Source organism: Nothoprocta perdicaria, unplaced genomic scaffold (assembly GCF_003342845.1).
Source record: "Nothoprocta perdicaria isolate Ctin4 unplaced genomic scaffold, notPer1 scaffold_6, whole genome shotgun sequence".
Classification (NCBI taxonomy): domain Eukaryota; kingdom Metazoa; phylum Chordata; class Aves; order Tinamiformes; family Tinamidae; genus Nothoprocta; species Nothoprocta perdicaria.
This window is the reverse complement of record NW_020455865.1, coordinates 9,181,215-9,201,879: the sequence shown is the minus strand read 5'-3', so window position 1 is coordinate 9,201,879 and position 20,665 is coordinate 9,181,215. Positions and strand designations below refer to the sequence as shown.

Genomic DNA, 20,665 nt, shown 5'->3' with positions numbered 1-20,665 from the left:
GGGAGGCGCCGCCCGGGGCAGAGCTGCCGCCCGCCGCGGCCGGAGCGCGGCCCGGTGAGTGCGGCGCTGCCCGCGGCCCCTGCTGCCCTCCCCTGCCCTTCCCTGCCCGCGCGGGACCCCCCGCCGCTCCTCTCGGGTCCCTTGTGCCCCGCTCTGCCTGTCCCGCCCCGGCTGGGGTCGCTGCCCCCCGCTCCCCTTCTCCTTTCCCCCTCTGCCTGCCCGGCCACCTTCCCTCCTGCTCGCTCGCCCCTGCCCTGTCCCTCCCGGCCCCTGCGCCCTTCACCCCGGCCCCTTCCCCTCCCCAGCCTCCTCAAGAGCTCTTACCCCCCACTGCCCTGATCCTCCCCACCAGGACCCCTCTTTTGGGTCAGTCCCCCGCCTGCCCGTGTCCTCCCCCTTTCCCCTTCCTGCTCTGCTGTCGCTGCTCTCTGAGCACATATCTGAAATATTCATTCATGTGTCAGGGGCTCGTGGGGCTGGCAATGTCCTGTACCTGATCCCCACATGGCAGTCCCTTTCTCCATGAGTGGGAACAGCCCTTGGCACTGATGCCCTAGGGCACTTTGGAGCTAGGAGATCTGCCTGTGTCCTGTTTAAAGGGGTCTTTCTTTGTCAGGTGGTGGGAGGTGTGAGGCATCCTGCTTGCTCTGCAGCTGCCAGTCAGGCTGCGTGTGCTGACGAGGAACCGGGAGGAACGGGGACATGGATCGTGGCGTGACCCTCGAGAACCCCTACGCCAGCGTGGACATCCCCCGGGCGCAGTTTCAGCAGAGCTTCATCACTCGATACCTGAAAGATGAGCCCTCTTCAGCCACCGTGATTGCCAACCCTGCCACCGTGCCCACGTACAGGCTGGAGGAGCAGAACCCTGCTGCCAACACAGCCAGCTGGGATGGTCCAACCATTTCCACTGAGAAGTCCTGGTCTCGGCCATATAACCCCTATGCCAGCCTGAAGACGTTCGATAGGACATCCCCTGACTCCTTCTACACAGTTAGTCTGGACAAGCCATCCAGTGGCCCTGAGCACAAGGTGAATGAGGGAAACTGCTGCTGTAAGTACTGCCCCTGCTGCAAGAAGTGCTGCTGTGTTGTCTCCTAAAAGTCCTTGCTGGGAGCTCTGGGTGTGCCAATGTCGGGTCAGTGCAGGGCAGCCCATGCCGAGCTGGCTGCCCAGCCTGGGCTTCCTGGTGGGCAGTGCTGGGAGGTGGCAGCAGAACTATCCCCGATACCCATCAGAGCCAGCAGCTCAGAGGTGGCACCGATTCAGCTCTGCTGGTGGCTTTCACCCATGAGCAACTCGGCTAGATGCAGTGACGGTGACCTGCCAGGCCCACGGAGCCCAGCGTGGTGTGGCTGGGGAGAACCACAAGAACCTCCTGTTCTGCCGGGGCCTGGGTGCCCTGAGGGTGGTGTGTGCCGCCACAGACGCCCACCAAGAACGTCTTACGCTGGGGCTGGAGCAGCACATTTGAGCTGCGACCCTGCCATCCTTGGCCTCGCTGCCTGTCCAGCCCTGCAGGGAAACCTACGGCTCCGAAGAAGATTCCAGCTTTGTCTGCCCGCCGGAAGGCAAGTTCAGATGATGGCAACAACGTGCACATGGTGGAGGTTGGTGGTGAAGATGGCAGCGTTGCTGTCCTGGAATGGGAGCAAACAGGTCCTGCTTGGGACTTTCTGGAGCTCAAACTGTGTCCTTGAGGCTGGGACAGAGATACCCTGTCTCAGAGCCAAGGAGTCACCCCCGGCAGCATCCCAGGGGTGCTGTAAAGCCCCACGCCAAGCACTGTGGGGTGGGTGCCACTTCGCCCCGCTGCCCACAGGAAGGACAGGCAGGCCGAGTGTGGACGAGCGCCGGGCATGGCTCCAGCGCAGCTCCTGACATGGGTTCAGGTGTCTAAAGTCCGGTGCTAGGAAACCACCAGCCCGCCTCACTTCCTGCTCCCGCGCTCCGTGCAGGGCTCCGTGCAGGCTCCGTGCAGGGCTCAGTGCAGCACATGCCCTCCCACTGCTCAGCTTGGCCTCTGAGCCCAGCTTGGCCTGGCCCCGGCACCAGCCAAGCACCCAGCATTAGGAGTGGGGCAGTCCTGGGGGGTCCCCCTCCAAGCACTTCCCCAAAGCAAATCCCAACATGAACTCTCCACCTCAACTAGGCAAGGAGAAAGGCAAGCACGAAGGCGGCGTGCCTCTTTGCAGCTTGCCCTGGCAGCCCTGCCTGTATTTTCAGCTGAAGCTGGCCCAGCAGACGTGGAACAAGCAGCCGTTGTCCGCGCGGAGCAGCGTGGCCCACGGCCGCTGCCGCGCCGCAAGGTGATAGTCTGCGTAAGCAAGTGCGTCTGCTGCAGGAACGGCCTCTGCCTTGAGGCTGGCACTCAGGACGGGGGCTTGGAAGGAATGTGTGTGCTAGCGGATGACTTCAGCGCACGGCAAATAAAATTGCAGACATCTCCCCTGCCAAGGTTCGCCTCTTCCCTCCGCCCTGTTTTTTTCCGGATTCCTTCTGTTACTTCTTGCTTCTTCAGTCGGTGTCTGCCTGGCGAGCGGGGCTGGGGGGGTGAGGGCTGTGTGAGGACGGTGTGGGAAGGTACCCGGCCCACAGCGGCAGGCAGGACACTTAACTGCTTCAGTGCTGGCTGCGGGGCAGGAAGGGCCTGCTGAGCTCGGAGCCTCCCGCTGCCCCCGGCCCCGCTGCCAGCTGGCCTCGCCGCCCCCACTCTCCGGCACCTCCAATAAACCCTGCCTGCCTGGGGATCCTGGCTGGTGCCAGGCCAGGCTGTGCCAGCTTGCACGTCCGCCCTTTGGCAGGAGAAAGACCGGCTTTGCGGGGCACTGAGAAAGGGGCGATTCTGTTGCACACCGTGATAACGCAGTAGCTCCAGGTGCAGGGGATCCATTTCCTTTCAAAGCGGACCCAGGCTCTGAGGAGGGGGCTGTTTCTTCCACGTTCCGTGGTGGATCCTGGGGTGTCTTTGGGGCACTGCCCGCGCCTGCTGGGCCCCCCTAGGTGCCCACGAGCGCCTGGGAGCCCATCAGCGCTGGGAGCCCGGGGCTCCCGTGTGGCTGTGGCTCGGCAGAGGTGCCAGGCAGGACCCTGCCAGCCCAGACCCCCTGCCCAGGCCTCTCTGCTCGCAGGCAGAGCCTCTGCCGGTGGCGGGCAGAGAGGGTGGTGCTGCTCGCAGGAAGATGTTGGCCGGGACACAGCCCTGTGCAGCCCCATCCCAGCACAAGGAGCTCTGTTGTTCAGGCTGCCTGGGCCGCTGTCAGTGCTGACGTGGAAAGCAGGCAGATCCACCCTGTGTTTGCTTTTCCCACTGCCCTGTCCTTGATTCCAGGCTGCGGAGCCCACACGCAGCTGAGCTCCTCTGTGCAGGGAGGTGCTCCAGCCACCATGGGTGCTTGGCTGGAAGGCACCTCTCGTAGAGCAGCTTGGCACTCCTGAGCTCTGGCAGGCTTGTTGGGGGCATCGTGTGGCTCCCAGGGGCTGGCCCAATGTGGGAGAACATCACGCATGGCATTTCCAGCAGAGCCCTCGGCCTGGCAGGTTCTGCCTCACCGGGGAGGCTCAGGTGGCTCCACTCTGTCCCCATGACACAGGATGGGGCAGCCTAGCCCAGACAAAGTCCTGGGTCCTGGCAGGACCGAGAGCCCGCTGGCAGCATGGTACGTGCCGCCACTGCCCTTCGCTCCGCTTAACCTTGGGGTGATGACAAACAAACCAGGAGAGGCTGGGCACAGCGCTCCCCGCCAGCCGCCTGGGCAATGATTAAGCTGAAGCCTGCACACAAGGTGCCGAGGAACAGTGGTGGGAAGAGAGCATCGTGCCCAAGAGTAATGCCGCCCACCGAGAGGGCCCAGGCCTCGGTGTGGATGCAGCTTTGGGGGACACGGACCGCAGTGGGGCCCTGTCTCGCTGGGTGCCCCGCGTGCAGGCTGTGTTCACCGAGGCTTGGGCGTGCGGAGGCTGGTACCGGGTGGCTGGTGTCTCCTGCGTGTGCTCCGCGTGGGCGGCGATGCGCAGCCCAAGCAGAGCCTGGCCCTCCTGGCCCGGACCTTTGCACCCTCCTGATGACGCCTGCTCCTTGTCCGGCTCTGTTCAAGGTCTCTGCAGCTCTTGGGGCTGGGTGTAATCTAGGCCTTGGGAAGAGGGTGGGGAAGTCTCTGGCTTTGACAGGCCCTTTCCCACCGGGGCTTGGAGTTGCTGTTTCCAGATACAGCCTCCCCTGTATCCAGACCTGGCGATTTTCACCGGTACTTCCTGCAGCAGGACATGAGGAGCAGAGCCAGGGCTGCGGGCTCTGTGCTCCCTGGTGCCACGCGTGGCTCAGCAGTGTGTAAATGTCCCCTTGCACCCAAGGGCTCCCCCACACCTGCAGCAGAGGGGTGAAAGACACAAGAGACACCAGCACGGCACATGGCTACAGCCGCCGGGGTGCATGAGCCCCACACAGGACACAGCACCTGGGCATTGCAGAAGCCCTGCCAGGGACAGGATGGACCAAGTGTGTATGTGCCAGGGGACTGGCAAGTGCTGGGAGGGGATAAGAGGGCATAGAGAGGTCTGTGTGCCTGGGGGACAGGGATGGGGACTTAAAGTATTGCTATGAGGCCGTCAGGCACAGGGAGGTGATGGCCCCCCGGGGCAGGACCATGTGTATTCTCGGGTGTGCGCACAGACGAGACTGCCCCTCTCCCCTGGGCCTGGTTTCCGCTGGCCAAAGGAGACTGGTGTCTGCCCACCCAGCACCCTGGAGCCCGTGAGTCAGCCCAGGCTGGCACTGCAGTCCTTTGGAAGGGAGGGTGACACCTCACCTGCTCTGGGACACGCAGAAAACGCGGCACCCCTGCGCACATGAGGTTTGGAGGGAGAGCGCACAGCAAGCGGGAGCTGCAGCGGTGCCCCTGGGGCGCTCTCCTCTCTGCTGCCGTGGAATTTGCTGCCACGCATATGCCCCAAGCTGGGCTCAAGGAGCCTCTCCAAGGTGCCCATTTACCAGTGTGGGAGCCCCAGGCGGCTCGGCAGCTGGGGAGGCTCCGCCACGACCTGGAAGACGAGACGAATCTCTCCAGCTCTGTGTCTATATGTGCATGTGTGGCCACGCACCCAGTTCACATACGCCTCTGCGCCGTCTCTGGGCACGCACACATGGCAGGACAGCATGGACATGGCTTTGTGCATGCAGGTGTACATGCCTCTCCTCTCTGCACACCCCAGCAGCCTCACATGTGCCCTGTGCACGGGTGCAGGCGCGCGCGGGCCCCGCGCCAGGCGGCTGCTGGCAGGCGGAGGTCGGGGAACGGTCCTGCTGTTAAACATTCATCAGCTCCACGGAGCAAGCAGGGAAGCACCCATCCCAGCCTGGCCTTGCCCTCGGATGTCAGGGCACAGCAGGAATCCCACTCGGCTGGTTCCTGCTCCACCCAGAGCACAAGTGACGGCTCCGGTCTTCAACAGAAACTGGCCTGTCCAAGGTCCCCAGCACACACAGCCCTGCCCTGAGCTTGTGCCCTTCAAGCTGTGGCCAGCAGAGTGAGCGGAGAGGCAATCCGCAGGCTGCCCCCCTGGAGGGGCACATGCAATGGGTGCCCACACAGTGCTTGCAGCGCGGGCCAGAGCTCCGCATCCAGCTCCGCATCCAGCCCTGAGGGGTTGGCGGCAGCAGGAGGGCGCCCTGCAGGAGGGCAGCTACGGGGTTGGCTTGGGCAGTGGCAGGGCATCCTGGTGCATGAGCAGCACCTCCCCGCCACGTGCCGGCCTCTCTGCCCGTGCGGGGCTTGTTGGGAGCACCGGGCAGCCTGAGGAGGGCTGGGACCTGGGGGCCGCTGTGCTGCCAGGCTGCCGCCTTGCTCCCGAACACAGGGTGAGAGTCAAACCTTTCCACAAGGCTCTGGTTCACCAAATCCAGCGTCCCTGGGAGGCTCAGCCTCTACTCAAAACACCTGTTTCTTGATGCCAAAGCGTGTTGGAAATGTGGCCTGAGAGTGGCCCAAAGGTGTGGCAGGGGGACAGCGAAGGAGAGCAGTGCCTGGCTCCCTGCTGGCTTCGCTGCCTGCGCGGCTGGAGCAGGGGCTGCTGCCCTCTCCCGCTCCCACGCAGAAATGCGGCTGGCTGTCCCGGCCCGGCCAGCCCTGGCCTCCTTCCACGAGGTGCTCTTCTTGCCCACATCCTCTCAGGCTGGGTACAGCGGTCTCCTCCACCCCTTTACAGTATTCCCTGTTTTGCAGGCCAAGATGCTAATCCTGCTGAGCACTCTCCTTACAGAGGGTACCATTTCCTGCGGGACTGAGGGTTTGTGCGAGAGGGGCTGGCATTGAGTTCCTGGCGTCTCCTGTGGGTCATGCATAAGGGTAAACCCTGAAGGTCCTACTGAGGGGGTGCCAGATCCTTCCCCAGCCATGCTTAGTGATGAGCATCATCCCACCCCAGTGCTCAAGAGCAGGTGTTGTTTAGCTGCCTTCTCTCCCACATGTCCCGTTTTATTGTTGCTCCAGGCTGGGGAAAGCTTGTGACCTGGAGGCTGCTGTGCTGCCAGGTCTACTGCCTTGCCCAGGCAACCTCCACGTTGTCCAGGAGGACATCACGGATGCTCTGTGAGCAACCCAAGGAGGAAAGTACAGGACTGAGCAGGATGCAGCCTGAGAGAGCAGAGTGGGGTGCTAACAGTCAGGCAGAAAGCCTGGGCTCAACATGAGAGCCTGTAGCCTCTGCGGGAAGAGCAAGGACAGCTCTCAGCGGTGTGTTTGGTGGCAGGGGAGCTGAGCTGCTGGTCTCCCCCAATCCCTGCTCCTGGCCTGCCCGCTGACCGCAGGCATCAGACATCCTCGAGCCACTGCTGCTGGCACAACTCTTGTGTCCCTCCTTGTCCCTCAGCTCCAGCGATACGCAATCCTAGGAGGGGGAGCTGGGACACTTCTGAGGTGCTCCAGTCCTTCACCCAGGCTTCCCAGCATCTGCCCAGTTCAACACCCCCCACAACCTGCCCACCGCTGGCACTTGTCCTGCTGGCACTGGTCGGAACAGTCTCCTGCAAACACCGGACAGCCTCTGTCCTGCTGTCCTGTCCCCCACACGGGCACTGCCAGCTCAGCCCCACAAGCAGGCTCAGTGTCCTTGCACCCATGCCAGCCCCTGCCCCAGCATCAACCCCTCTGCATCCCCCTGCTCCTTGCCCAGGCTCTCTAGCCTGGGTCCCCCACTCTACCCATCACCCTCCCCGTCAGCCTGGACCACCTGCGAAGGTGCGAGCCGTGCATGCCGGGCAGCAGCTGTGGTGGCCCCTGTGTCGTCAAAGCCTTTGCTGGCCAGCATCTTCCCGGGTGTGCCCTGCTGCTGGCGGGCGCCTCGAAGCTCCGGAGCACTCTGTCGCTGCTGTCCAAGTACAGCTAGCTGATTTCCAAGATGCTTCTGCAAAGAGGTGAAGCTGGGGGCTCCTCAGCCTCACACAGAGGGTTTCTCCTGCTGGTTAATGCAGTAAAGGCTCGCAGGGCAGCACACGGGGAGGGAGGGCTTAGATTTCGGAGGGCTTTGTTATCTGGGTGCTTGTAACCCAATCGCACGGGCTTGGCTTCCCAGCAGCAGATCCGATAGCACACTTGTCCCTGAAAAGTGAGCCTCTTCCCATTGCCAGAGTCACGGCAGCAGGGACCCGAGCTGCTCACGGCTCAGGCCCCTCATGCTCTCTGCAGGACTGCCAGAGCCCCCTGGGACAGGGCAGCCTTTCTGCCCCCTCACCTGAGACCCTGGAGAGAGAAGAACGCCTCAGGACAGGTAGGGATGGGGCACTGGGAAGGAGGTGGTGCCTGCACACACCAAAATGCTTGAGCTCATGGGTACAGAGGGAGCTGGGTCCTGGTGGGCTATGGGAGAGGGTCTGAAAACCATTATCAGGGACCAGACCTTCTTCACGTGAGGCTGGACCCCGCAGTCATCTCCAGCAGCTTGGGACAATTCATCTCCCGCAGCTTGTGGGGCTGCCCCTCTGGCACTGAGAGCCATGCTGGGGCACCCTGTCGCAGCCTGGGTGGCAGGAGAGGGGAGCTGGGCACAGCCAGGGCACCGGGAGCTGCTCCTCTGCCCACAGGGCCGACCCACTGCCTCCTGCTCCGGGTTCACGTGGGCCCGGGGCCCAGGCAGGCACCAAGATCTGCCCTGCAGCTGCTCATCTGCATCTGCTCCTGGGGGCAGGAAGGGGCGCCTGGCAGAGCTCCTGGTGGGAACATGGGCGGCATGGGGCAAAGTGCACCCTCCCCAGCTGCAGGGGAGGCTCTTGGGTCTGCTGTAGTGGCTGGGTCCTGCTTTTACGGGCAGCACCAGGCACGGGGCAGAGATATACTGGGCATGGGGCTTGCCCAGATGACCTGGGAACGTGCCATGTGGTGCTGGTGTGTGTTTCTGCCACATTTCGGGTGTATCCTTTCCCTCTCGGAGGTGCCCTCCATCCCTCTGGCCTTTTCCACGTCCAGGTGCCCTCCCCGGCTGTGGGACTGACTGGCTCCTCTCCCGTCCCCCTCCCCAGCATGTCCCAGGCTGGTGGCAACGTCTCTACGAAGGACACAAGGCCGGGCTCCGAGGCCCACTCGCGCAGCCCAAGCCGCGGCAGCCACAGGGTCGACTGCATCATCTGCTACTCCTCCTACGACCTGAGCAGCCGGCTGCCGCGGCGCCTCTATTGCGGCCATACCTTCTGCCAGGCCTGCCTCAAGCGCCTCGATGCCATCGCCAACGAGCAGCGCTGGATCCCCTGCCCGCAGTGCCGCCAAAACACGCCCACCCCGCGCGGCGGAGTGGCCATGCTTGACTTGGACCTGGCGACTTTCCTCGCCATTAAGGCTGACAAGGAGCACCCCCGCGTGGCCGGCAGGCCCGAGCCCGACTTGGCCACCAAAGGGTCACGTAAAGAGAAGGTTGTCACCCAGCAGCCGGCGGGGCTGTGCCAAGACCCAGTGCCCCAGGCGGCATTTCCGCAAAGCGGCTGCTGCCGGCGATGCCTTTGCTGCGGGGTGACCGCTGCCTTTGAGAGCTGAGCTGGGCCTGGGCAGGCTGGGCTGTGTGGGCAGCGGGAAGGCAGCGGTGCCCGGCGCACCCGGAGCGGCAGGGCGGGCAGCAGCTCCGCGCCGCTCAGCGCACGGAGCGGGGCTGGCGGTGCCCGGTGTGCTGCACACAGGCACGTCCCTAGGAAGCTGCCTGGGCCCTTTTTGGGGACGAACGAGCCCTTGGAAGCAGCCCAGCCCCGATCACCCCTTGCATCCACGTGTGCACAGTAGTAGAGGGGCTGTTCTGGAGCTCAGCAACTCATAAAGAGCCTCAGCTTGTACAGAGCTCATTGCCTACCACGCCAGGACCTGGGGAGCAACAGAAGATGGAATGAGGATGCACGCGTCCCCCCATCCCACCTACTCGTCCTTCTGACAACTCTGAAATCTGGTGCAGCCGTCACAGATGTCCCTCAGAGCCTCGCTCAGGGATGCTCATACCTGGCTTGCCCATGCGTGCCACTCCACAGCAGAGACACCTCAGCCCTACGAGGCTGGGTACAAGGGGAGCCTGACACAGCACAGCAAAGCAGAGATGCTTTGGAGAGTTTGTCTGATACCCCAATACTTCATGTCTATTAAATAACTCTCCGTTGGTCCTGCTGTGCTGCATGTGTTGGTCCCATCTGTTGGCGCCTGGGGTAAGCACTGATGCCTGGTGCACTAGAATGAAGTGATGTACCCTGCAGAGATAGCACAGAGTTAAGAGCGAGGTTCTCAAGGTTGTTAGGGGGGTCACCAGCGGTAACAAGGGGGCTTTCGCAGTGACACGGCTCCATCTCTTCAGATTTATCTAACTCTTCTCACTTGCTTTGCTCCAATCTGGAAGCAAAGTGAGCTCCTGACTGGCTCCATGCTCTGCTGCTCATGGTGGATTTAATCATGCTGTCTAAAACGATTCCCACCTTCCTGTTCTCATGCACATACATAGCCTGTACATGAACCCCAGCTGTGCCTCCTTGGAGCCAGCCGTGATTTCATGCCCTGTTTTGGGTGCTCGGCTGCCCGCTGCACTGGCCTTCAGGGCTGTGGTTGGAACCCAGCTCCCAGCCATGCGCAGCACCCATGTTGTGCACAGTGCTCGTTCACAATTCGGCCACAGGGTGTCACTTGCCATAAAAAAGTCAGCGTGTTGAGACGAGCTCTGCGTGGGGACCCTCTGGCCAGGCACTGCAGAAATGGTGCCACCTGGGATGCCCAAGGCAGCGGGCTGGGCACGGGAAGGGCACCCAGCAGGACCCCCTTGGGAACTCTACTACACCTCTGCCCCGTTCTGTATTTACACTCTCAGCTGAGTCCTTTAGTGACCAACTCTCCAGTTGTGGGGAGGGACCACTCCAGGACCCCTACTTTTTGCCAGGATGAACCCTGTTCCCCCTGGGATACTCTTAAATGGGCCCTATGCATCTTTGAGGGTGCCTGTTTTGTGCCGTGTGCCCACCACTGACTTTGCGAGGCTATCAGCCTCTCTGGCCCAGGATAGGAGCTCCTGTGAGTGCAGCATCAGCTTCAAAGATGGGATAAAAAACTGCCATAGAGTCTTAAAGCTCATTCCCCTTCCTATTTACGAGTCCCTGCACTGTGCTGGCCAGGGACACACTCTCCCCTGAGCAGAACTCCCCTTGGGAGCGTGCATCGCAGCACAGAGTCTTAGAGAAATGCAGTTGCAGGCTGGTAATTGCAAATGTTGGTGCTGAGAAACTGTGCCTCTGCCAGGCTGTAGGTAGAGCTTTCGGAGGGGTCCCATCACTCCAAGATCCTTGGGCTGCGGGGGCCCTCCTGGCTGATTCCAAACCGGCCGGGCAAGGGGGCAAAGCTGTGGCATCCTCCACACTAAGTGGTTGGTTGGTTGCAGCCTAGGCAGGCGGAACGGGAGCGACAGCCCTGCTCCTGGCCTGTGGCAAGGACAGGGAGGACAATGTGACCATGCCTCACCCTGCGCACCACACCAGGGAGCAGCAGACTGGCAAAAAGTGGGCCAGAAGAAAGACTTGAGAGGGGTCTAGGGCCTCCTGGGCTTCCCAATAACTGGGAATCACCAAGCTTTTAGTAAGATTCTTCTCCCCTGTGTAATTTTGCACATCCCACATGATTTCAGAGCAGAGGACAATGCATGCTGCAAGGAAGAAGAGCATTTTGGGACGGGGTCCCCTACGATTTGAGTCTCCAAAGTGCTGGGGCTGCTGGCAGGGTGAGTCAGTGCTACCACTCCACGTGCCTGTGGGTTCATGACCTCCTCCGGGGCAGGCCTAGGCTGGGCTGGCAGATTCTGCTGAATTATTTCCAGATGAGGATTAATGCAGCAAACCCAGTTTGAACGAACCAAAGCTCCTCCGGATGCTATTAATAAAACCGGTCTGTCTGCTGCTTCTGTGCCTGATCTGGGAGTGCCTCGTTGCCAGCCTGGGGCGCAGATATTCACCCTGCCTTGCTCTTGCTGTGGGGCAGGGGTGCCAGGGATTCCCTTTGGGCCACGGATGCCGAAGGATATTTTGAGGAGCGCCCCTCTGCTCCCAGTTACTGCACTGGACACTGGGTGGGATGGAAGGCTTCCAGATGATCCTCGAGTCTTGCTGTCACAGTCCCCATACAGGCACTGAGCAGCTCTTTGCAGGGCCACAGGGAGAGCCTGGCTCTGGCTGTGGTGTGGCCAGTAGACCTGAGCTTTGCCAGGTGGTGGGGATTGAACCTGCTCCTCGTTAGCTCTGTTATGGGTTTTCAGAGAGTTTTGAAACAAGTGGAGATGTAAACAGGGTGGGGATAGACTTTGAGCCCTCTCACACTGCCACTGTCGTGCCAAGGTGAAGGCGCACGCGGGTCAGGTGGCTGCAGTCCCCAATGTCTGTGTTTCTCACTGGTTCTCAAGCGGATGTTGCTGGGTACTGCCATGCTGGTGCATGTGAATGTGTGTGAGGGGACAGCCCAAGTTTCCCAGCTCCTTCAGCACAGGCTCTCTGGGGACAGTCTAGAGGCCAGAGTACTTGGTCAGTGAAGACATCTGGGTGAGCTGGCTGTGGTTTGGGCCAGCAGCGTGTGTCCTGTCAGCTGCAAGACACCTCCATCACCCCTGGGCAGGAGCTCCAGTGGATCCTTCTGGGGATACGGGTGGATAACTCAGCAGGCTTGGCTCTCCATCTCTCCTTACGTTGGCACAGCTTGTGCTCTGACTACATGCAAACAGAGCCAAGGCAAGGAGCAGGGTGGCCAGTGGCTTCTAGCAGAGTGCCATTGAGGACCTCCTGGGCATGGTAGGGTCAGCACAGGAGATGGGATTAGACCTCTCCATAATATGGTTTAAGCTTTGACCCATCGCAGCTACAAGGGCCCTGGGCCCAAATGCCCCTCTGTACACCATGGGGTGGAGGCCAGCACATTTGTGGGGGTTGCTCTGAGGGGAATATGAAGACCAAAAACGGGTCTGTTTTTCTTACAGCTCTCCAGCCTGCAGCACCCACAAGCAGTTAATCCCAGGCTGTGCAGAGCTGGCTCCTTACCTGGCTGGAACACCGCCTGGCAGGGGGAGGGATGAGGGCACGGCGCCGCACCTTGCCAGGGCAGGCATCACTGCAAAACTATTTGCTAAGAAAAGTGCAGCTCCACCCCGAGGAAAGCTGAAGCCGGACGCGCAGACGGCTCTGGGCTTGCAGAGGGAGGCTGGTGGAGAGCTGTGTTCGGGCGGACACGAGGGGCTACCAGCAGCTGAGCGCATTGACCTTGCAGCCAGGCATTCTCCGGCACCTCTGCCCTGCACCCAGCTCCACCCAAGGGTGCCCAGCAGGACAGGCCCGTAGCCTGGGCAAGGCGACAGGCACAAGGAACACACCTCTAAGGGAATCCAACACCGGAGGTACGGAGCCCTTGCCATCTCAGTAGGCAGCTATGGGCAACTGGAGGCACCCGGGCACCTTGATGGGTGCCTTCCTCTTCCTCCTGTGCCCCTTGCCCTTGCCAGCCTGCCCAGGTGCCTGTGCTTGCTCCGTGGGGGAGGTGGACTGCAGTGACCATGAGCTACATGAGGTGCCGCACAATATACCGGCCAATACCAGCGCCCTGTTGCTTGACTACAACTTCATCACCGTGCTGGGGCCAGGCTCCTTCTCCTTGCTGCCGATGCTGCTGCGACTCAGCCTGCCTCACAACCACCTGGGGACCATTCACAGCAAGGCCCTGGTGGGGCTCGGAGCGCTGCAGGAGCTGGACCTCAGCAACAACTACCTTACCGTGCTGCCCTCGGAGGCCTTCCGGCCCCTCAGCAGCTTGGTCATGCTCAACCTGGGCAGTAACAGGCTGGGGGAGCTGGAGCCCAAGGTGCTGTACGGCCTGCCTCAGCTCCAGGTACTCATCCTCAACAGCAACCCCTGGGTGTGCACCTGCAGCATCCAGCCCCTCTGGCACTGGCTCAGCCTCAACAGGGAAAAAATGAAAGGTAAGTGTGCAGAGAGCTCTGTCCCCCTTCTCCTCACCTTCTCCAGGTGCACTGGCACCCACGTCAGGCCTGACCCCAGCACTGTGGCTGCCAGCAGCTGTAGACCCATATGAGAGCCTACACCTTGGGCACCACAACACAGTGCTGCGCCTGGTGCAGGGTGCAGTGAGGTTCCCCTGACCCATAGCAGCACATGGAGTCTCTTGTGTTCTTCTGGGTGGTCATGTCCCTGGGTCTGATTCCTGGTGTCCACCCTCAGCTGGCTGATTTATGGTTGTTGGTCCCTAGCAAGGATTTTCTGGAGGGCTGGAAGGGGCCATGTTCCCACCACTCACACCAGTTCAGCCATGGTAAGAGCTAGGGACCCTGGGCAATGGGCATCTGAGGGCATCACACCTGACTCTGTCATGGCTTACTGCCTTCACTGCCTCATACGTTCCTCACTGTCTTCATGCCAGTCCAATCCTTCATCTCCTTCCTTTGGAAGCCTTGGTGAGAGAAAGCTATCAGAGAGGTCTCTTCCACTGCTGCCGTCTGTTACCATTTGCTGCTGCCTGGTGTCTGCGTGCCTCTGCCCGAGCTGGGGACTTTCTGTGGCACTGCCAGCCTGCCTGCCCACTGCTACCCGTGCTCCATCACATCCCGCCCCTGCCAGCCTCATTTTCCAGGCTTGTCATGCCCTTCCCTGCACTGTTCTAACCCCACCGGCTCCTCCCTCTCCCCAAGCCATGAGATGTAGGAAGGCCCCCAATCCCTCCTGCTACCCATCTTTGCACCATGCCCTGGACTATCCTGGCCCACCTGGCTGCTCACAAGCCTTATCCGCCTGCCCTGGCCCAATTTGTCCCACGTGGACCTGTCACCTCCCTGTCCATGACACCCATCCACCCTGACCCAACCGCTCAGTGCAGCCAGGTGACCTGCCCATCACTGCTACTTTTCTCTTCCAGAGAAGAGTTTGCTCTTGTGCACATTCCCAGAGCAGCTGAGCAAGTATCCAATCCTGGCCTTCAGGAACGAGTCCTTCAGGCAGTGCTGGGAGAACTCACTGTTTGTCCAGGACTATGCCTTCTTTCTGCTCGTCGGACCATTCTCTTTCCTGGCCAGCATATGCTTCTGCATCTTCATGGGCTCCGTCACTGTTGCCTGCCACAATCTGCGCAAAGAATCAAACCCCTGGAGGAGCTTGTCTGTCTGCAGGAGGCCCTGATGCAAGGCTGGCAGGCACTTGGCAGGCCATGGACCATCACCTTCACCCAGCCATTGTAACTCTTTCCCTGTGAGCCAGTGAGAGGATGTTGTATTCCTGGAATTTTTCTTTCCACCTCCCAGTGTCCCCAGAGTTGATGCCAAGCCAGGATCCTCTGTACCCAGTGCCAGAATAAGCAGCCTCCAGCCCAACCCAGGAGAGGCCTATGTTTGCCTTTGGATGCACCACAGGGTCACTGTTTGACTTTCAATTCCATGTGTCTTTTGGAGAGCACACAACCCCACCACATGTCCAAGAAGGGAACAGGTTTCAAAATGTTTCTCCCCTGATAGAATTCTCTCCCAGCCTAGGGGGAGGCTAGGACTAGGATTACTGTAAGAATTGTGATTTGGAAAGAGATAATGCTCAAGCTCCTATTAGTGCAGGGCTGCAAAGAGCCTGCCAGAACAGGGTAGAGCTACAAAACAGGTTTCTCCTCTGATAACTTTATCCCTGTGCTGTAGATGGGAGACTGGCCAAATCTCACCCATGGAGATGGTCTAGGTTTAACATTAAGATTGGGAGCAAATGCAATGCCCCAAAAACCTTCATATTCATTTGCTGCCCCCAAAGTCCACTCCCATTTTACCTGACAGTCTAAACCAGCATGACTGGATTCCTTTCCATGCACCTCTGAACTTCATGTGTCTTTTCACAGATGCTGGTAGCCTCTAGGTGCTTTGTAGTACGTTCCATAGTACTACATTGACATCTACAGGTAAAGGGAGTCTTTCAGAGAATTTAACATTAAAAATACTATAAAAAATCCCTTTTAGTGCAGCCATGGGCAGCAAAGAAGGCCAAGAACTGAGTGGCTCCCACGGCGGCTGTGCGTAGGACCCAGCTTAGCTGGAGAAGCCAAAGAAGATCTGACCAATGTGCTACTAACCCTGTGTAAGTCACGTGCAGACAAAAAGCCCCACCGTGTTTTTGTCTCCACTGCACTCCTTTGTGCTTGATATCTGGCAGCCCATACCATCCCACAACCCTGCTGCCACTTGCACTTCCCTGCTGAAATGCTCCTTCCCTGCATTGCACAGGAACGCTAAATGAGGCTACTGGGACATGCACTGGAACCGAGGCTGTGATTAGAAAGGACAAGGTAAAATAGGTGAAAGCACAAGCAAGGTGAAGGGAACATCAGCCTAGAAAAACAAACACTCAAGCTGACATGAGCTCCTAAGCATTGAAAGACTTTAAGAGACCCAGTGACGTAGCTGCAACCATCAACTACTCCCTTTTAGGCACAGCAGATAGTGAGGAACGCTTCGTCATAGAGCAGCTAAAGAATAAGCTGGGAATGGGGTGGGGAATGCCCTTTCGAGCCATTGCCGGGCACTGAATAAACCACGCCATGGCAAAAACAAATGAAATCTTGTCTCATCTGTTACCTGCTCCCATTGCTATTTCCACAAGAAATTACAAGCCAACATGGTGTTACAGTTCCCAGGAAGCTCTTCCCACAGCACAACTCCATGGTAAGGGGCGTGAGAGCTGCGTAGGCTCTTTTCACCCGTGACAGCTCCTGGAAAGCTGATGGATCGTCCACTGCCATTATGCATGTGCTTGACATATATCAAAAAAATCAACTTGTCCTGACCTCCTCTTTGGTGCTGCCACTTGGTTCTCCTTGAAAAGCCTAGCCTTCCAAGTGGTAACTCACTGCTTGCTCTGGGTGGTCTCCTGAGCCGTGCTCTTCTGCCCTGACCCTCAGGGTAAAAGAGCCATCAGCCCTTAGGGGCTGAAACTGGCTCTGTCACACACCTGCCCCGGGGACCTGCTTTGAACCTGCTGACATGTCCCTCAGGGATCATGATCCCTGACGTGCAGAGGAGCTCCTGTCCCAGGGCATGGGTCATCACTGCCACCTGCATCACCTCCTCGACAAGAGCCATGCCAGTTGTCTCCCTTGGGGCTGCGGTGTCCCAGAGCCCAGCGTGCCATTGAAGCCCTAGCCTTCACTGTGGTGTTCCTGCATCACTTCTTCCCCTTGCGCCCAGCAGAAGATGGTACCAAGCAGCCACCTGCAGAGTGGACACACTATTGATGCTTGACAACTGCTGGATGCAGCTGAAGGAAAATGGTTCTGGCAAGTGGCCATGTAGGCAGGAGTCATCATTGTGCCCGGGCTTGTGGGGCACATCTGATTCCACTGCCTCGGACAAATGGAGGTGCTCATTCTGGTTCTGGCAGAAAAGATGCCAACCTCCAGTCCCAAAAAAGAAACGGAGACCAAGTTCATGACTCCCCTCCAGGCTTGAGAAAGCAGCAGCAAAGAAACCGCCCAACTAGGGAACTCCTGAGCTGCCCAATCTCATCCTTTAAGGATAAGTTCCTTATCCTTAAGTTTCAGGGACTGGGCAAAAGACCCCTCTGCACACCTGCAGCAAGTGTGGCTTCTGGGCAAGAGTCTCCACATCCAAGAAGGGCAAGGGAGAAGAAGGGCAAAGCATGTAGGTGGGCATGGCTTACTGCCACCACCAGGAACACGCTGCAAAATAGGAGGTATCTGGTAGAGCTTTGAAGTGCTTTTCAGTGACTGAGGACAGGTTGTTGGTCAAGGGATGTCAGGGCACAAGGGCAAGGCCCTGCTTCCCCCACTCCTCGATGCTGGTGAACGTGTGCTTTGCACGGCACTGCATGAGCCCCCTCCTGCCTGCCCCACCAGCCCAATGGCTGCACTCAGAGCACCTCAGGTCACAAGCAAAAGCCTGTCCCCGAAGAGCAGGGGACAGAGCAAGGCACCCAGTGAGTCTCTGGGGCTCTCTGCCAGGGTGTTCCCTGGCACCAACTGGGCAACCCTGACTACAGGACAGCAAGTCTGCACGGTCCAAGCCACAGCTTGAAGAACTGCTGACAGCCACAAAGCAAAGCCGCAGCCCAGAAGTGCAGATCCGTGGCCGTCTCAGAGGAGTGATGTCACAGGAGTCCTGGAAGCCCAACCCTGGCCTTGGGCAGGCCCTCTGAGAGCGCTCTTGATGCCTCTTCTCTTTTCTTGCCCCTCTTGCCCTGGACAGAGCCTCAGTGCCGCAGTGAGGGCTGGAAAGCAGAGCAAGCAAACACAGTGTCCTTCCTGCTACGTCAGGTCCCCATGGAGGAAAGGAGAAATGGAGGTGAAACAGCAGCCAGCACCTAGAACAAACTCAGTCATTTAATACGATTACCCAAAGGCACTCGAGGCCCATGCCCAGCAACACAGCCCGAGCACAGGGCTCCCCATGCAGGGGTTGGCGAAGGGCTCTGCACGTCGGGTGTGATCCCCCAGCTCCAGCGCCCCAGCCCAGCACGGGCCTCCCCTCCGCTGCCTGCTGCCTCGCTGGCTCCGCTGCCTGCTCTGTGGATATACACCCCACGGCCTGCACTTGGAGATTTATCAGCTGCTCGGGGATGTAAACAAAAACGCTGGGCAGGGGCTATTGCGGGCAAGACTGGCCCGCCCTGGCACTTGCAGGAGCTGTGAGGGAGCTGCAACCAGTTAAAACTGGGTCCAAGCAGCACTGGGTGACCTTGGCCTATAAAAGGGAGGAGTTGGGGATGATCTTGGCTGCTGTAGAAGCTTCTGGAGTAAAGAAGTGCCTGAACATCTTGGTTCCTGTGTGTTACACAGAGCCCATCTTGCTGAGGCTTATTCTGTGCGTTATCATGATGTGTTCTTTCCTAGAGCGCTTCGGTAAATAACGAAGCAGGCACCACAGCCCCACATGCAGCCGTGTCCTGCAAAGGCTGTGAAGAGGGCACGTGCTGTGCCCAGCCCTGCTTTGGCCTCCCAGATGCCTCCCGGCTGGCTAGAGTGCACCTGCAGGTGCCATGTAAGGTTTCCTGTTGCTGAAAGACCCAAAGTTTTGGAGATGACACCAGCCATGGAGCCACGTGTTAACAGACTGTGCTGCTGTCACCACTGGGGAGAATGGGCAAGATAACTCGAGCAGCCAAGTTCTTGACCATCCTTTCCAAATCCTCAAAGTTCCTTTTGATTTTCCTCAGGCTACACATTGACATTTCCTCTCTGCCCACCATGTAGGTACATGCAGGACCAGCAATTGGTAATAGAGGGTCAAAACAGCCTAAGAAGTTTGCTGGTGCGGTCTTTAACCAGGACACAAGGAAGGCAGCAGACTTCTCTTAAAGGAGGGTCCCTTCTCTAAAGAACCCCCCTTTTTTTTTTGGTGTGAGCAAGTCAGATCTGGTCAGAGCAGGCCAGGTGCAGTGACTGACCACTGTCGGAGGCAACCAAAGCAGAAGCGGTGCAGGCAGGAGTTGTCCTTGTGCCCGGCCCGTGGGGCACATCTCCTCTGCAGAGATGCTTGTCCCCATTGCCCCAGGCCCCTGGCTCACGCTGGCCCCCAGGGAAAAGCCTCTGTGCTCTGGAGACTCCTCTGCTGCTAATGCTGAGTCCTACCGAGGTGTGAGCAGCCATGCAGGAGGAGAAAGAAGCCGCGGAGAAGCTGCCCGGCTGGAGATGCCCTGGCAAGAGGGGCTCCTGGGCAGAATGTGTGCGTGTGCAGCGAGGGGAAGCGAAGGGTCTTTCTTCTGGAGCTGCATAAGAGAGAGGGATGGACCTGTGACCCCGGCAGGGGACCAGGTGGCAGCTCCAAGCCGTGCCAGCAGCCCAGGCCCCCCTCACACTGCCTGCCACCCTCGGAGCAGCGCCGGTCACAGCAAGAGCCTTGGCTGCAGGGCTAGGAGCACCCTGTGAACCTTTGAGGCCCTGCAACGTGCAGCCACCCTCTCTGTGAAGCCCGCCTGCAGCACTAGAGCCCTGCAGGGGGTCTGCAGCCTCCACGTCAACCAAGCTGAAGTGCTGCTCACTGCAAACCAGTGCCCCAGCCATGAGAGCGCAGCCCTGAGGCACCCTCGGCGCCTTGCCTGCACCCGGATATAATTGTGGGGCAGAGTGAGCAGAGCCCGACTCTGATGCCCCTTCACAGGTCCTGTGTCGCCATCACCACAGGACGGCTCTAAGGACACAGCTCCCTTGGGTCGCATGTTGGGCTAAGAGTCTCAGCCTGCTTGAGAAGAATTGTGTTCTATCCCCGTTCCCTGCTATGTCTTCATGGGGCATATGGCAGTTGAGAGTGGGTTTAGTGGGTGCTGGTGCTTGATGAAGGAGCTGTGTGTTATTCAGGTCCTTGGGATGAGGGGGAAAGTGGCGCCTTGCCGACCTGCACATCTGATCCGGCTTCCTCGGGAGCACGTGGGGATGCTCTGGCTAGCGGCTCGTCCCTCACTTCAACTGCCAGGCTGGCTAGACCCAGAGGGGAGATGCTGCATCCACCACTAAAAAAAATTGCTCAGGGACTTTTTTTAAGGCTCAATCCTAGTGCCACAGGAGAGAGAAAGGACTGCATTGAAAGAGAAGTCATTATATGAAGGTTCTGCAAGACTGCATTCAAAAATGTAAATGCCCAGTGATTTTTGTAAATGCCAAAATCATTTGTGCAAAGCTGATTTTTTTTCCAATGTAAAAGAATTTAAAAAAATTATACTTAAAGATAAAAGTGATAAGAGGAAAAGAAAGGGAGGAGTCAAAATGTTAGTGCTATGATGTCATTGGAGGTTTTGGAATGAGAAAGAGAACTGAAATACGTAGCCATTGGTGTGAGCGAGTCGAACTGGGTTAGCAGAGGCTGGGAGCAGGGTTAGGAGAAGTTCAGGTCTTCAGGGTGGACGTGTCCAGCAGATTTCAGTGTGAAGCAGTGAGCAGCCTTTCTGCAGGACTGACAGCAGGGTTCCTGCCCGGGTTGGGCAAGTACTGGACTACAGTGCATTAATGTGAAAAAAAGGTAAAGAACCAGAGGGATATTTGCAGGATTGTTGCCTTGGCACTGCCAGAATCCTGGAAAATCATCTTTTTGAGAGATGCTGGTATTGAAGTGATTTCAGACTCTCTCTGGCCCCCTACTGCCAGGCCTATCCCCAAATCCTTTTTTTTTTCCTGGCGTCCTGGAATACCAATACCCC

General features: G+C 58.9%; 2 protein-coding genes across 2 annotated transcripts; both read left to right on the top strand.

The window, feature by feature from the left end:
• The first annotated feature begins 8,513 nt into the window (after positions 1–8,513).
• On the top strand, positions 8,514–9,020 carry LOC112955793 (RING finger protein 224-like). Its single transcript, XM_026049156.1, has one exon. The coding sequence runs from the start codon at positions 8,514–8,516 to the stop codon at positions 9,018–9,020; it is 507 nt and encodes a 168-aa protein (XP_025904941.1).
• Positions 9,021–12,908: 3,888 nt separating this feature from the next.
• Positions 12,909–14,665, top strand: LRRC26 (leucine rich repeat containing 26). The gene is made up of 2 exons (XM_026049634.1): positions 12,909–13,455; positions 14,406–14,665. Exons 1-2 carry the CDS (start codon positions 12,909–12,911, stop codon positions 14,663–14,665), a joined length of 807 nt encoding a protein of 268 aa, XP_025905419.1.
• Positions 14,666–20,665: the final 6,000 nt, after the last annotated feature.

Excerpts from the sequence above, each read along its gene's own strand:
- LOC112955793 (XM_026049156.1), top strand. The coding sequence starts at position 8,514 with ATGTCCCAGGCTGGTGGCAACGTCTCTACGAAGGACACAAGGCCGGGC.
- LRRC26 (XM_026049634.1), top strand. The coding sequence starts at position 12,909 with ATGGGCAACTGGAGGCACCCGGGCACCTTGATGGGTGCCTTCCTCTTC. Across the intron at positions 13,456-14,405 it reads CAACAGGGAAAAAATGAAAG|AGAAGAGTTTGCTCTTGTGC; the intron begins GTAAGTGTGCAG and ends TTTCTCTTCCAG.